The 17,522-nt window shown below is 42.8% G+C and overlaps 1 protein-coding gene across 1 annotated transcript; it reads right to left on the minus strand.

Annotated features, from left to right (window-relative positions):
• Positions 1–6,059: 6,059 nt before the first annotated feature.
• On the minus strand, positions 6,060–15,103 carry LOC127214803 (zinc finger Y-chromosomal protein-like). The gene is given in 6 exon segments (XM_051175056.1): positions 6,060–7,154; positions 7,156–7,280; positions 7,485–7,488; positions 10,530–10,670; positions 14,788–14,889; positions 15,044–15,103. Coding segments are annotated over 6 exon segments (1,491 nt in total). The 3' UTR covers positions 6,060–6,095.
• Positions 15,104–17,522: the final 2,419 nt, after the last annotated feature.

A 17,522-nucleotide genomic window follows, 5' to 3' on the forward strand; every position in this document is an offset into this window, starting at 1 on the left:
AATTTCATTTTTTGGCTTAGCACTGTGGAACTTGTCAAATGGAAGCCCTTATCCTTACAATTGCCTGACTTTAAAAGCTGGTCTTCTGTAGAAAGATAAACAGAATTCTAGTTTGGGAATAAAGATGGCAACAGCTAGAGGCTCAGAGAGACTTGCTGTGATCCAACTGACTTTTAAGAATCCACAGAACTCTAGCTTTCTTTGCTAGTTTTGGTGCCAGAGCCTAAACTTACACCCTCAACTCAGTAAAAAACACAACAGTTGGATTTTGCAGACTCACAAATAACATGAGAGCCAATTCATGTTTCTGGTCTAACAGTTCTCTGGTAGGAGAGTACCTCACCTTTAAAGCTGGTAGATTTCCGACTCCACTATTTGGATGCTTTCCTCTAAGCAACACTTTCCTAAGCTGCAGTCTGGACCCTGTGTACTCCCATACAGCCCTACTGACTTGGCCCTGTCCTTTTGGTTTGTTTTCCACCACTAACTGTAAAAAAAAAAATCTCTGTCAAGGTCAAGTATCAAGTTATGGCAAGAGAAGCAAATAAAAGTCACCCAGATTCCTAGATGACAACCTTTACTATGCACACAGCACCTTCTCAGTCTTTAAAAATTGTAGAAATGTTTCATTCTTTTCATCTGAATCATTGTCCTAATCTTCTGTGACAAAAACTGCAAAGTGGGTAGAAATGATTAATGACATCCTAACCGACATACTTCATCTTTAAGATTGAAAGTCTCCTTTGATACTCATTTATTTTCATCAGTAGACTGAGTGACACTGAGGCCTTTGGGTCATTTTTTTTTGCAAAACTCACCAACCATGGCTCATGAAAAACAAAAACCAAAACAAAAACAGTGCCCATGTGGTAGCCTCACTGTTGGTCAGAATCTAGCCTTCACTGTGTTCTCATGACTGCTGAGGTGTGAAGTAAATGTTCATTAAACACTTCACCAGCATTCTGCTTGGTATCAAACCAATAGGCTCTTCCCCACCAGCACAATAATCACCTTGTCCTCTCCTAGGATGCTTCCAATTCAGTTTTCTTACCTGTCTTTCATGGAGATGTAGAAAAAGAATAACTAGACACCTCAGATTCTGCTCACTGTCACAAAGAAGGGAAGCGTAAGATAAGGGTAAATAGTACCAATCTCTCAAGAGAAGTAAAATTAACTTTTGAAGAACTGGAGCCACAAAGGCAAGAAAAATGAAAGTAAAAGTAGACAAAACAAAAATAACACATCCCTGTAAAGCTCAATAATGCCATTGCTCCCTCCCAGAGGTAAAGACCACCTAGCAAAAACCCAGTATCAGACATGGGAAGCCTCTTTAGTGTTGTTGACAATAGCTGTCCGAGACTCCCAAAACACACAGCCTGTTGCTGTTGCCCTTGGTTACTGCCAGAGGCAGAAGCTAAAGTCCCCTTTTGCTGAAGGCACCATGCACTTCAGACACAAGACATAGAGAGTCCTGAGTTAGACGTGACCTAAATGCCAGAAGGTGCCATGAAATGTTCCAAGGGAGGTAACCAAAGCCCTACAAAACTATGATGCCTACAAACCACATCAATGACTACCATGGTGTCATACGTGCTACAGTACTGACACAGATACTCTGGTATGGGACATTAGAAGGCTCTCTCTTTCACTTAGCATCCACTGAACAAAAGTGTAATTAATTATGCCTGACCCTAGAAACCTACCAAGTACCCATGGGACTAGAGGATATTTTAGAACACCTACAAGCACCACTTTATTAAAGTAGCATATTCTCTTAACTATACTGTTAATATTGGATACATCTATAAAACAACTCTGGCACCCAAGGCACAAGCAGTTTCCAAAAAATGGGGCAGAAAGATGTAAAACCAGAGGATCAGAGAGATTTCTGTGAGACTGTCTCCAAGTAATGTTTAAGCTCTCTCTAACATAGTTGCCTAACATGAGCTGAAAACAACACAGACATGATAAAGGGGATGGGACCAAGACCACAGGCCTTAACCAACTGCACAAAAAACAAAACAAACAAAAAAAACAAAAACTGTAGGAAACTAGAAGTAGTGCTCAAGTGAGAAAATCTCCCCCGGGGAAGAACACACCAACTAGTCATCCAGTACCAAATGATCATCCCTGAAAACATACATACACGTAAAATTATACAGACAGAATGGGTTGTAATTAGTAATACATATGTAAGTACATATATGCATGTAACAAAAGAGATCATATATTTAAGGGAGTGAGAGTGGTATACAGGAGGAATTTAAAGGAAGGAGAATAATGCAATTATACTACTAATCTCAAAAACATCAGAGGAAATATGAAAAAATTCTGGCTATAAAAATAAGTCTCTAAATAGTTAGGCAACATGTTTTATTACTACAGTCTTACATTTTAATTTCCTGGAGAACAATTTTATTTTACAATGTGAAACCATAATATTTCCACCTGTTTATTAGAAATAAAATCCACACACACTTTTGTTTTGTTTTGTTTTGTTTTCTGCAAAATGTCCTGTGAAAGACTTAAAAGAACAATACGTGCGAAAGTACTTTCAAATGGAATAATAATGGTGTACTTCAAAAGGAGGTCAGGCAGTGGATCAGTATTTATCCCTGGTGACAAATGGATTTTGGGAACCCATTCCACATAGAGGGATACTCCGTCACCCTAGACACATGGGGGAGGGCCTGGGTCCTGCTGCAAATGAAGGACCTTCTGCAAATTGCCTTGCCTTCCCTGGGAGCAGAAGTGATTGGGATGGGTGTTGGGAGGGGACCAGGGAAGGGGGGGAAGGGAGAGAGGGAACTGGGATTGACATGTAAAACAAGCTTGTTTCAAATGTGAATGAAAGGGGGAAAAAAAGGAAAACACACACACACACATACACACACACACACACACAAACACACACACACACACTCACACACACACACACACACACACACACACACACACACGCAAACTGTAAAGGTCAATAATGCAAACCAAAAATAAGTACAAAGGCTTTATATACCATGTTATTCAGTGAGGTGGTGAAAAATTCAGTCCTTAGTGTGAGTTATGCCTTTCCTAGGCTCTCCTGTATCCTGCCTACTTATCCACACCAATTAACTCTTCCTGTCCTATTATTTCCCTTTTCTCTTCATACCACTTGTGTTCTATTGCCCTCCTTTAAATTTTCCCCATTCCTGACCTAAGTAAGGTCCCTTTGGTTTCCTCACTTCACAGGAACTCCCGTTTAAATGCAAAAATCTAAAGATTCAATGCTAAGACCCACATATGAGACAAATGGGGCAGCATTTGTCTTTCTGGGTCTGTGTCATGTCAATAATTACTGTTTGGGTAGGCAGGCTGGCACATTCCTTTAATCCCAGTACTTGGGTGTTGGAGGCCAGCCTGGTGTACATAGTAAATTCCAGGCCATCCAAGTCTGCATACTATTTCAGAGTAACATAAAACAAACAAACAAAAAGAGCATTACAAGAACATGTTTACCAAATGACTCACCAATTAGCTCTCATCTAATTTCAAGTACTACCTCTAAGTTCATAGGATTATCAATATTTTCACCTGTGTAAACATGTGAGAAATTGTTAGTCCCCTGGGATACTGGGACTGTGAGTTGGATGAGTAGATAAGAAGGCACTTTTGCCAAGCCTCAATGACCTGGATTTGATCCCTGGGGCCCTTGTATTTTGCTCTTAGAATATGTCCTCTGACATCTGCACATATGCTCTGATTGACGCACACACACAAAACTACATTTTTCAAAACAGGATGAATTCCCCTCCCCCAATAACAGTCTACTCACTGTTTGGTGTCAGATACAAAAAACATTTATTAACAGGGAAGTAGTCTCATTTTATTTATGTATGTCAGTATCAAGTACACAGTTACAATGTCACTTCTCTTAAGCATATTGTGGAATTTCATAATGTGTACAAAGAAAATATTCAACAGGCCATTCCAATTAAATGACTCACTTCCTTTAAGACTTCGTACCTTTTATAAAGCTTTGGCTGGAGCAAGTTTCCTAGCTTCCCTAATCATTAAAAAATAAATAAAAAAAAAGTAAGACCATATGGTTACAGTAAATAACACTAAGAACAATTTATTTTTATGTAAGTTTATAACATTTACCAAACTAGTGTCACCTTTCAAAAGTTGGTACTAAAAGTTGTACTAAAAAATAAAACAATACAATATATCTCTAGACTGTTAGAAACACAAAGTTTATAAAGTATTAAGTTTATTTGAATTCTTATAGTTAAAATTTTCATTAAATATATACCTTATTATATTGCTTCAGGAGAAAGGGAAATTCAAGATTAAAAGATTCTTAAACATAAAGAATAGATTGTTTCAGAAAAGAACACTGAATAGCAACTAAAAATCTGTAGGGGATGCACTCAGTTGCTCTTAACTTTAGTTTGCAACATCTTAATGCCCTTGTACTGAAGGAATTATGTATTTAGTACTGAACTTAAATCTAGCATCTTTCAGAGGATGCCAAGCACCAGTTACTTGGGGTTCTAATCCTATGAATGTAACTTTTGAATATAATTATCAGTGGCACAAAAAAAAAAAAGAAAGAAAGAAAAAAAAAAGAAAGAAAAAAAAAAAGAAAAAAGAGGTTAAACCGGCAGCAGAATTAGAAGGGAATGCCATAAGTGACAAAGGTGCTATTATCAAGTAAGAAATTCTTTTTCTTCTAGTATCTCACAACGTATCAGATACACACAATAGTTCATTGAGGAAACAAAATAAATGTCATTTTTTTCCCCAAAATTCCTAAGATTCAAAACCAATAAACGTATAACTGTTTAAAATGTTAACTCTCAAATAAAAAGTAAGAAAACCAACTAACACATATGCTATCTTTTCAAAAACAAGTGTACTATGAAAACACACACACACACAGGCAAAGGCTGGCTGAATTTGCTGCTAGCTCTCTGTTGTCATAGGATTTAGTTTCTAAAATGATATCACAACAACATCTGAGTTTTTATTTTCATTCAAGTCAGGATTCGGAGGAAAATAAAGAGCTGGGCCTATATCTTCATCCCATAAAATTTTTAGTAAAATGCTAAAAATTTATCAAAATATTTTATCTTTATAAACACCTCAGCTTCAGCTTTTCAAGTATCAAAGTCAGAGATAATAACATTACTTCTAGTAAGGTCCTTAGTTTTCTTCTAGTTATCCACCTTAATTTTAGCTCTTCTGAATACCAAGTATACAAATAACCCTATATATCTCATCATTTTTAAGTTACTACAAATTGAATCATTGCTATTACAGATTTGTTGTTGGCCGGAACAGGCAGATCACTTAATATTTAAACTGAATTTCAATGCCAGTTTGTAAAATGCTCTATAAGCCCCAATTTACTTTTATAGGTCAGCAATGTTCAGTTTTTATTTATGAATAAAACTGCAAGACAAACTACAAAGTATTAAAAATCAAGAATAAGCAAAACTTTTCATTAAGTTTGTCTAAAATTCTGCTATAGAGGAAAGGAAAAAAATGCTAAGTACTATAGGCAAAGTCAAAATGACCACTAAGCAAAAATGACAACTAAGCCCAAATGAAGTCACTCTCCTAAAAATCAGTGGTGGTAGACACTCAAATAGAAGTTGCATTGTCAAAAATCTGAAAAGATTAAGACAAAGAAATATTTTCCATAGCTGGTATTCAGACAGAATTCAGAGATTCAGAAGAATCTCTCGTTTATGCTGGCAATATCTCAATGTGTAGTTTGTATCAAAGTTACTTTCCATGTTAACAACACTAAGGTTTTTCCTAGAAAATATATCAAGATGAGTAAAGTTTGGTAGTATGGCTTCTCAGACAAAAAATTCAGCATAGAATCAAGGATTATATTGTTAAAGGAGATTTGTTTCTCTCACTTAGTAAATAAAGTTTGCAGGATATAGGGAAATCCTACCAAATAAAATGTAGAGTCAAATAGAAACAATATTGTATTTATACTGACTTAACAAATTCACAATATTGGGTGTGAGCAAGGATGAATGATTTTAAAATAAATTTCCTGTTTCAAACTCAACACCTGTACAGATTAGGATATATTCTTAGGGCAGGTCAACTTCTTTATGATGTCTCATTGTATGCTGATTCTTTTCCGAGGGTCTCCGGAATCCTTTCTTGCAGTGCTCACAACAGTGAGGATAGTCTTTGGTATGAATGGAGATAACGTGTCGCTTGAAGCCTGAGGCATCTGTAGTGCTATATTCACAGTACTCACACTGATACATTTTCCTGCCACTGTGTGTCTTCATATGATTTTGAAGCTCACACTGTTGTCGAAATCCCCTTTTACATCTCTTACACTTGAATGGGACACTCATTGTGTGAACTGAGAGAATATGGCGACTGAGCACAAACGGATCTGGACTCTTAAAGTCACAGCGTCTACACTGGTGCATTTTTTTACTTTTATGGGTAGCTGCATGTTTCTTGAGTTCTGAAGGCCTATGGAACCCTTTGTTGCACATCTCACACTTATGAGGATAGTCCTTTGTGTGAACTGAAATTATGTGTCGCTTCAAATCACTTGAGTTTGAACTCTTATGGCTACAGTGCAAACACTGGTGTGTTTTGCTTTCTTGGTGGGTAAGAGCATGTTGCTGTGCCTCTTTAGTGTCTGAGAAAGTCAGCACACAGATGTCACATTTCAATGGTATCTCCTTACTATGCTTAGTTTTTACATGTGTTTTCAAGTTAGAGGAGTCTGCAGACTTGTACTCGCAATACTGGCATTCATAGGGCTTCTCTCCAGTGTGAACGCGTATGTGCTTTTTGAGCTCTGACGGGTGACGGAAACCCTTACCACACTCTACACAAATGTGAGGAAACTTCTTGCTGTGGACTGCCAAAAGGTGGCGATTCAATAACGCCTGTTCATCTGTTTCATAGTCACAGAACTTACACTTGTATGTTTTGCTGGCTTCTTTCTCTCCATGAGTTGTTTTGTGAATACGTAAAGCCCCAGCATGGGAGAAATGGTTCCCACACTCATCACACTCTGTGTCCTTTCCAGCCTTACTGGTCATCTTGTGCCTCTTCAGGTGATCATGTAAACTTATCCTCTTGTTGGTACTGTAATCACAGTCAGTGCAGTGGTATTTTTTTATTGGCCAAGTGTTCAGGATGGTTTTTCAAGTGTCTTTTCAAGAAACTTTTAGACTTAAATTTCTTTCCACAAAACACGCAAGGATAGACTGTTAAAGGTTGTCCATCAGGACCAACAATTATTGCTAAAAAAAGACGAAGAGACAAAGGCAAATAGTGAAGCTTTATTTTATTTTTCATTTCTTCATTAAGTCTAAAGTAGGTTCCTAGCTTTGGGAGCCCATTCCCCAATGGAGAGATACTTTCTCAGCCTAGATACACAGGGGAGGGCCTATGCCCTGCCCTAAATGATGTGACAGGCTTTGATGATACCCCATGGGAAGCCTCACTCTCCTGGGGAGGGGATAGGGTGTGGGATGGGGACATTGGTTGGGGTCATGGGAGGATGGGAAAAAGAGGAAACTGGTATTAATAAGTAAAATAAGATTGTTTCCACTTTAAGTAAACATTTATAAAAACATAAAATTAAAGTATGTTCTTGAACTTTATCAGTTTTTAACTTGTCACTGCTTTTCAATATTCATATTGCAATCACAAGAAAGAACTGGACCCACTATGACTAGATTAACATCATTCCTACCAATTTTTTTAAATAAAAATGAAGCCTTATCAACTTACAGACCCAAAGGAAATAATTTGTAAGTAAAGTTAAACATTTAATTAACTTTATTACAATCCAAACTTTCAATAATCTATGACATTCTTCAACAACACCTACAAAAATTTAATGTAGAAAGCTGTACTGTCCCTATAAACAACCAAGGAATGAATATATGCTGCTAACATATATTCCCTGGTTTCTCTAAGGGATGTCTGTTTAAATGCTCTGGTGGTAGTAAATGCCTGTAGCTCATGTATTGAGTGGCAGAAGGATGAAAAATTCTTTGCCAGGCTGAGCTGCAAATGATGAATTTGTCCTTAAACAAAACACAGAAATAAATGCACAAAGAAAAGTGTTACTGTTTAATCTTCACATTGAGTAAACTAACACTGGAATTAGATGGTACATGCCAATAATTATGGACAGGTTGAGGAAGCTGGATTGTCACTAGTTTGAGGTCAGTCTTGGTTAATGTGTGAGACCCCACCAAGAAGGAGTAACACATTTTATGGATTTCTATTCTGTTAAAACAAAACAATCAGAGAGTTAAGTTCCTTTTCTTAACTTCTGCTTTACAGCCTGTTTTATAACCTCACTAATCAATTCACGACTATCAATTGAGATGGAAAAATTAATAAGTAAAAGATATAAAGTAGGGCTTAAGGCAAGAAGAGTACACTAGAGAGAACAAGAATTTCTACAAGTAGACAACTTCATCACTACAGAGGACAGAGCCCACATGCTGTTCTAAGGATATAAAGAAGAAACCCAGAGCCCAACACCAGCATCCTCCCTAGCTAATTATCTTGAGAACAAGGCCACTGAGCCTGTCCACATTATAAAGAAATAGGTTTGAAGAGAAAACTGACTGTAGAGAAATGTCCTGAGACCTACAAGACTGACCCCAACTAACAATCTGATCATCAGTGGAAAGGCTACCATAAATGCCCTTCCCTGATAAGGAGATTGATGACTAACTTATCCACCACCATAGAGGCCTCATCTAGTAGCTGATGGACACAGAAGCAGACACCCACAGCTAAACACTGAGCTGAATTGGAATCCAGATGCAGAGAGGGAGGACAAGACCAGGCTACAGAAACCCACAGAGACAGCTGACCTGAACAAGGGGGGAGTCAATGGGCCCCCAGACTGATAGCTGGGAAACCAGCATTGGACTAACTCAGACCCCCTAAACGTGGGTCTCAGAAGGACCTCTGACAGTGGAACCAGGATGTATTATTCCTGGTGCACCAAAGGACTTTGGGAGAACATTCCCCATGGAGGGATACTCCCTTAACCTAGACCTCGGGGGGGGAGGGTTTAGTCCCTACTCCAAATGACTTGACAGATTTAGATGACCCCTTGTGGAAGGCATCACCCTACATTTGGAGTAGGGGGGATGGGAGGGGAGGGTGGTTGGGAGGCATGGGAGGGTGGGAGAGAGGGAGAGAGGACGAAAGGAAGAAAGTGAGGGAGAGAGAGGGAACTGGGATCGATGTGTAAAATAAGAAAAATAAATTAAAAAAAAAGTTTGTACTCTATTGAATGTCTGTAACCTTGGAAACCTTTTGAACTGAGGCTAGTGGTCTCAAGCCTCCCTTTCCATTTTCCCTTTTAAAAATGCTTCGCATTTGTGAGCATGCATGCACCTTACTCTTCCTATAGAGTGAGGAGGTCCCAGCCTGTCTGGTTCTTGGCAATAAAAACCGTTTGCTTTTGCAATCAGGAGTCACTTCCTTGGAGGATGGCAAAACCCATTAGGCACAACAAACTCTGTTAATGGTATATAATTGTAAGTTATTTGTCTCAGAGTTTCTTTTACTGCAGTGAACTCCATGACAAAAAAAGCACTTGGATAGGGAAGGGATTATTTGGCTTACACTTTCATGTCATTGTTCATCACTGATGGAAGTAAAGACGGGAACGGAAACAGGGTGAGAACCTGATGTCAGGAACTATTGCAGAGGCCATGGGGGGAGTGCTGCCTAATGGCTTGGTCCCTGTGTCTTCCTCAGCCTGCCTTCCCACAGAACAAAGGAACACCAGCCCAGGGGTGGCTCTGCCATGGAAGAGACCTTGCCTGTAATCCCTCAGACTGTCATTCCAGCCCTGTCCTGTCCCAGGGAATTACTTCCTGGGATCCAGCCACAGGTCTTCTGCAATGTCCTGGAAAGAGGAGAGGAAAGTGACTCTGGCATGTGTGCTAAGTGTCCTTCTCCAGCATCAGGAGCTTTGAGCACTCAGGCAGCTCCATTCAGGAGCAAGGTATCCAGAGGAGCTCCACCTCAGCTAGCATGTTGTCTGCTGGGCAGCAGTGGGCACACAACCAGTCCACGATCATGAGCCTCCCCTGGGGTTCCTGCCAGCAGCTGAGAGTGACAGGGCCACAGTCTGCATACCACTCCACAGTGCTCTATACTGATTCCTCATACCCTGCGGGTGGGAGGCACACAGCCTGTGTTCCAGCATGTAGATCCCCCTTCCACCCTAGCAAACAGCCCCAAGTCCTCAGTGTGACTCCCTGTCAGGGACAGACCTCTTACCAGACAGCTTGATCCTGTACTCCTTTCAAATCAGTCTATTACAGAAGTAAGGCTTGATGGCAGAGACAAAGGTCATCCTGAGAGGTACTACTTTGCTGGGCACACTTCCCCCACCTGTCAGAGCAGGGCAGAAAGCAGAGGACATTGTTGTGTAGCACACCCTGCACAGAGGATCCTCCTAGCTGGGATGTAAAGCTGCCCCAGCAGGACAAGAGCCCTAACAGTACCATGCCCACTGCCCGGGCCACATCCCGGCTGATGACCTGCAAGTTCAACAAGGAGCCCTGCGGGTCTTCATCTTGCTCCCAGAGGAAGCCTGAGATCTTGGGGTGGTTCACCATCTGCCTTTGGTCGAGGAGTCCTAAACACTGGGAAATGGTGAGCAGAACCTATCCAGGCACAAGAGCCTCTCCTCTGGCCCAGGGAAGCCACAGGTGCTACTCATGGCCCCCTCTTTCTGGAGAGGGTTTTCGGGTCCTTTTATGGGGCAAACATGACCCAGTGAGGAAGGACAGGGGAAAGTGCTTTGGTGACATAGACATAGGTCACAGGCATTTACTTGAGTATTCACCCCTGAGCAGAAGGCAGAGGACCCTTGCCCAGCCAGCAGAGTTAAAACCCAAAAGGAAAGTGAACTGGCTTCATTGGAGGACAACAGGAATTGGTTTCAGTCCACCTTCAGAATGGACCTAAGTCACAGAGCGTGAGAATCCACAGTTAGCCTACCCTGCACAGCCTGACTTGACATGGTCTCTGCCATGGTGAAAATGGTGGCCCATAGTAAACTCAAACTGAGTGAGGTTCATAATTGGAAGACAATGACCCATATCCCTACACTAAGGTGATACCAATAAGTGTTATCTTTCTTTTTCTTTTTCTTTTTAGCTCACACTCCTGGACATGGATGGTTTCTCAGGGAATCAGTAAAAGTGCTAAAGCTCTCAAAGACATCATTCACAACACAATCACACAAACACACTCTCACACACACAATCACACGCACACACACACACACACACTCACACACTCACTCACACACACAGAGTGAGACACAAACACAGTCTCCATGCAAAGATTCACAATCTTTACAGACACACACACAAACTCAAGTACTGTCGTACAAAAAATTAGAAGAGAGCACACAGTGACTAACACACCCTCCCAAATAGCTAAATAAGTATTATAGCTATAAACATTTTCATATACAGAGAGAAGAATCTCTCTCTCTCTCTCTCTCTATCTCTCTCTCTCTCTGTGTGTGTGTGTGTGTGTGTGTGTCTCTCTCCCTCTCTCTGAAGCCAAGGCCAGGGAATTGTGCAAAGACCTTCACCATTTGGACTAGTTACTGCCCCTATTCCTATGGCAACATGGACCCTCTTTACTGCTTTTCAGGGAGAGTCTCCAGTGTCCCCCTCATAGACAGTCACCCTGGTAAGGATACTGCTGTGTCCCAGAAGCCAGGGATGCCTTGGATGACAACCAGACTGTGTTTTCAGGTGGGATCTGAGCCTCTCAGCCACATCCCTCCTAGGAGCTCATAGGTCCTGCTAGCTTGATCATTGATAGAGCACATGAGGTGCTGCAGCAGCTGCAACTCCTCCAATGCAGAGTGCAGCTTCCCTAAGCCCCTTGCAGGCTCTGCCCACGGGTTTTCTGGACTTCCTGTCTGATCTTAACCTCTTCTTGTGGCAGCTTGTCCTGCTCTTATGTCACCACCTCCGGAACTTCCTGAAAATCCAACATCAGCAGCCAGGCGTTTTCCCCAGGGACCCTTCATCTTGTCTCCCTGTCTCCACGGGGAGCAGAGCTGTCTCCTCACCAAGGACCCCAAGGCTGTAGCAGCTCCCACTCCTGCCCTTGGAGGAAAGGCCCAATCTACACAGCCAGGTCAGAGGAGGTCTGCTCTGCTATCCACTAACTGCCCTCTCCCACCTGGTCTTGGGGCTCCCTTGGTGTGAGAAAGTTACCGACAGGCACAATCCTCTCTACTACCCAGGGGTTGATCTCTGCTCTAGGAGTGTTTTGCAAGGGGCTCAGGCTTTTTCAAAGTGTGGTCTTTTCTAGATGTACATCTGCCCGGGTCTGAACCGTGAGCATGCCAGCTGGGTTTGGGACCGTGTGTGTGTGTGTGTGTGTGTGTGTGTGTGTGTGTGTGTGTGTGTGTGTGTTACAGATTCCAGGGCACTAGTAGCCCACAACTCTAGCTCCTACCACTCATCAATCTGTGACAGGCACACAGGACCCTCTGCTATCACTCATTCCTGACACAGTCACCCAGGATCCTCATATATCACCTGGGCTGTCCACCTTTGGCATGCAGCCTTCCCTGGACTCTCTTGGTGGGAACCCTGCTGGGAATGGCCAGACTGGACTATGAAGACTCCTCAGCAGAGCCTGTTCCAGGTGATCTTGCTGACAAACTCCCTGTGGTGCTTAGCATAAAACTGTTTTGTTTTTCCTGCTGTGTCCTTACATGCATGCAGCTTTCTAACAGTCCTTTTAAATAAACACACCTGTCCATTGGCCATCTCATCCTCTGGAGGTACTGATTTTTCCTGGGAGGTCTTTTCTACAGACATTAGTGTGTGGTCATTTTGGATTAGATCTACCACATATGGGAGTTAAGAGAGATTGGGAAAAGCAGAAGGAGGCCAGTAACAGGACATACAGCAATGGTGGATGTGTTGCTGGTCTGGTTTTTATGGGAACTGGAGGTAAAGTTCTTTAAGTGGTCTTTTTAAAATATGTGATTTGAGGTCTAGTGCCCATGAGTTGGTTTGTGGGAGTAGTGTGTATGTGTGTGTGTGTGTGTGTATGTGTGTGTGTGTGTGTTATTGTGGAAGAGAGAGAGAGGAGGAGAGAGGGAGAGAGAGATCATTTATGTGTGATTTGTCAGTTTCTCTGTGTGTTTGTGCATGTGTATATATTTACTTGTTTCTGAATGTTACTTGTTTCTGAATGATTGTATATAATGTTGGACATACCATGTTCCTATTCTCTGGGCCCTTTGTGTGTGTTTGTGTGTGTGTGTGTGTGTGTGTGTGTGTGTGTGTGTAAGGCAGAGAGAGAGAGAGAGATAATGTGCCGCAGACCTTTCAGTGGGCGATGGGTCTCCGGGGAGACCAAGACTCCGATGAACAGGTCAGGAGTGGCTTCGGCTTGACAGACAGACACAAACACACTGGAGGAGGTTTGCAACTGCTGCCATTTTTATTTCAGAGCATCAGGTTTTTATGCAGAAAGTTCAAGGAACAGATCTTTGGCCACAGTTTAAAACTTACAGACATACTATAGAAATGTCAGCAATTATTTTGGAGCATGAGATCGTAAATACATCTCATGTTTATTTTGGCCTGCTTGTGGTCAGCTTACCAGGGATTTGATTTACTGAGTTTAGAGAATAATCATTGTCTCTGGTCAGTAAACTTTTAACAGCATTGATAAGAACTCTTGTGCTGTTTTATTGATTTAGGGGCCCTAAAATCTTAGTAGTAAATCCCCACAACAGCTTTGCTTCAGGCGGGCTAATTAAGCAGGGTCATCTTCTGGGCAAATTCCTATAGCTTTAGGTATGTTAATTTATTAGGCCTTGGGCTGACACCTGAAGTCTCCACTGGCACCCTGGGATTTGTAGCTGAGGGCTTGTCTGTATCTCTTTCTGTCCCTGTAACTATATCTAAGTGTTTCCTGGGCTTCTCTGAATTAACAGTGGAGCTATAGGCCAAAGCACCCATGATCAAAAGCGTTAAAATTATCATAGCACAACAATCACCTAGCACCTGTTCCAGACTGTCAGTCGGGCAATCACCTGCAGGGTCCTGAACCACTTTTCCCCAGGAGACATAACCACTTGTGGTGAGAACCTCTGGACAGGTAGCCATTGAGATTTCTCTCAGCCATTGCTACACTGTCTCCACTGGGGCTGATGTGGCAATAATGTATGGGTGATTAGTCAATTTATCTGTGTGTTTGTGCATGTCTATATTTACTTGTTCTGAATGGTTGTAAATAATGTTTGTATCCCATGTTTATATTCCCTGGGCCGTGTGTGTGTGTGTGTGTGTGTGTGTGTGTGTGTGTGTGTGTGTGTGTGTGTTTTATGGGCAGAAGGGCTGTGCTGACCCGTGAGTAAGTACTTAGGAGTTGTGTGAGGGATGAAATCATTAGTGCTGATCTCTTGCTAACTGTCTCTATTCAGAACTTTAAATGTGTTTCCCCACTGGAAGTGCTAATGTCCTTGGAATTTATCTAGGGTTCTTGAGGCAGAAGTCAAGGGATGAGTAGAGGAGCCTAAAACCCTAGATCCAGAAGCTGTCCCACATACATGTCATGTAAAATTCAGGTGTGAAAAGACCCATGGAACCCAAGAGCCCCCAGGAACCTCTCTGTCCCTTCCACTGCTCTACCCTGGTGGGAGAAGACAGGTCACCCAGGCAAGCATCTAAGTGTGGACAGCATATGAACTTAGGCCTAAGGGGATGCTACCTTCTGGAAGTGTGGCCATGGGGTGGATTTCCCAATTTCTGTTCCTAGATACACTTGGGAATGGTCATACTTTTTCCCATGGTCAGCATTCCCCAAGACACCCTATAAATGAGAAAGAGGACAAGAGTGCTGGAGATGCTTCTGTTCCAGAGTGATAATCGATTGGTCTCTTATTATCTCTCGTGGCTGTCAGGTTTGCACTCAAGGTCCTTGAAAACCTTCTTTCTGCATCAGAAATGAGGAGTTGCTGGCTTACCTGTGACCTGGGTGACGGCTTTGGCCAATCAGAGACCTTCAGGTTGAGGTCTTTTAGCATGTTTGCCCATGCTGAGGTATGGGTAGCTATGGCATCCCACAAGGATATTGTCAGATTTCAGGGGTTTTGACACTGGCAAACCCCATCTTGATATCTTTGCCTCTGGGTCAAATGCCCTGTAGAAATGGCCCCTTTCCAATCCTGGAAACCAGAAAGAGGACTGTGCTGGGTACTATAGAACACGGAGGACCGGAAGCTCCCCAGAGGCCTCACCTCTGAGACATGTCAGTCGGTGACTCCACTCAGTCAGCAGTGGGATGGTAGCAGACCTTTTTTCTTATTCAGGTGAACAAATCTGGGGTTTCAGTCAGCATAGAGCAGGATGCCAGATCCCTGAGGCCATGCAGGGGGTGGGAGAGCCTACCCCAAGGAACCATGGATGAGCCTGATCACACAGGGTCCTTCCAGTGAGCTAATCTTGTCTTGTGGATGAGGTAAAGGCTTTTCCCCCTTGCATGACTACATCCTACACTGTAAGAACCCTGCCTTTGGAAGCTACAGGAAAGCATCTGGTACCTATCAGGGGGACCCACAAGATGGGAGACCAGACAGCAAGGCCCCTAGAAACACTTTGAATTCTGCTTCAGAGGCCTGGCACACCCATCAATTCCTCCTGACACAGCTAAAATATCCCCCTCCAAAATGCATGGATGAGCATCCCGGGCATCCATACCATGCAAGACTCTGAGGGGCAACTCAGTTCCAGAGCATAGCCAAACTAACTCCATTGCCTGATGGCATTAGGTTTCCACTGAGAGCTTTGGTGTGCGGGATGCCAGCCAGGCAGCCCTTCATTCCCATGCAATGGGAAGAGTTTTCTACTTTGTCTCTCCCAGACAGCAGCAGCTTCAGTGTCAGCACAGGACCTCCCAAGTCTCCATCCCCAGCCATGCACATGCAGGGGATCCCTGACTCCCTGTGGCAGGCGAGGGGAAGGTGTTCTTTGCCCTGATTTGAAGGAAACATGAATACTTGTGTTCTTCAGGGATTCTGTGCCAAGTACTTACAGCAGAACATTGATCAGTGATGTTCCAAGACCCAGTGGGTAAGGTCATCCTTGCCCTGGAACCGTGGAATGACTTTCTCCCCCATTGCCATGGTCACACAGAGTCAACAACAGACAAAAGCTATTTGTACCCTTTATTGGGTTCCCAGGAGAGAAGAAGTGTCAATCATCACTTGGTAACCAGGTTTTACCTCCTACTTGTCCGGCATGGCCTCAGCCACCCCCAGAGCAGGGGCCTGCTCAATTTTGCATCTTGCCTGAATGAGTCTCTAAATGTGGTGGAGAAGATATTTGTCATTGGTTAGTAATGGCATCATAGAGGATCACAGGGAGACTACAGTTATTATTCTTCTACAGAATCTGTATGAGGCTGAAGAGAATTGTGTACACAAGATAATCCTTTGCTTTCACAGTCCTAACTGTACACTTGACCATAGGGTCTTGAGTAGAAGGAGTACCTCCTGGAGTTGGGGGCTGGGATATAGTAATGGGAGTGGGAAGGGAGTTTAGGGGGTAGATGTGTAGGATCCAGAAGAGATGGGATAAGAGTGTCAGGCAATGCCACCACATGTGGGCCTCAGAGCCAGAGCTATCGTGCAGATCTCCCTGTTGTGATATATTGTAACTCTGAATCTTTTGATTTGAGGGACAATTACCCTTCTTGTAGCCTTAAGCCCCATCAGTAAAAGAACTGATTAATTTTGTATCCTTAAAGTCTGGGGCTTGTATAGACAATGCCTTCATAACTTCCTCACCATCATGAAGGCGATGCCCCTTCTCTTCCGGTGCCTGTTTTAGGAACTGGGAACATAGGTGTCGTCCCCTTGAATGAGAGGCAGGCCTAGAAGTTTCTGCAGCTGTACAGTGGAAAAGGCTTTTGCAGGAAACTTCCTGACTAGTCTGGTGTGTATCCTTGTGTAACTGGTACCTCTGGCAGAGCTGGTTGGCTTGCCACAGTTGCTGAGCATTGCAACAGTGTCAACACTACAGGAGGGAGAGGGTCCCATGGTGTTCTGACTGACATGGAGAGGTGTGGAGCTGGCAGCTTTGAGCTGGTAGGTGCATCTGGACCAAAATTTCTTCCTCTGAGGGAGCTAACAGTGAGTTCTTGCTTGGTGTCCAGGCTTAAGCTTCTTTGCAGCCCATGTGTTCAGAAGTTGGGAAGTTTCTGTTACCTGATAGGGAAGCCACCCCAGAGGATTGAAGCCAAGAAACCCTGTGAGTCAGTAAGTGGGATGTGGTCTGAGTCGTCATGTGGTCCCATACAGATCCCTCTGACTGTTCATCCAGTAAATCTCGAGTTCTTTCAGATGTTAGGCAGCTAACATCAACACAAGGCCAATCAGTTTCACAGAGTCTTTACTTTGGAGGACTTCATCTTTATTCCATGGTCAGCAGTGAGTCCTCTTTGAA

The sequence above is a fragment of the Phodopus roborovskii genome, unplaced genomic scaffold (assembly GCF_943737965.1).
Source record: "Phodopus roborovskii unplaced genomic scaffold, PHOROB, whole genome shotgun sequence".
Classification (NCBI taxonomy): Eukaryota; Metazoa; Chordata; class Mammalia; order Rodentia; family Cricetidae; genus Phodopus; species Phodopus roborovskii.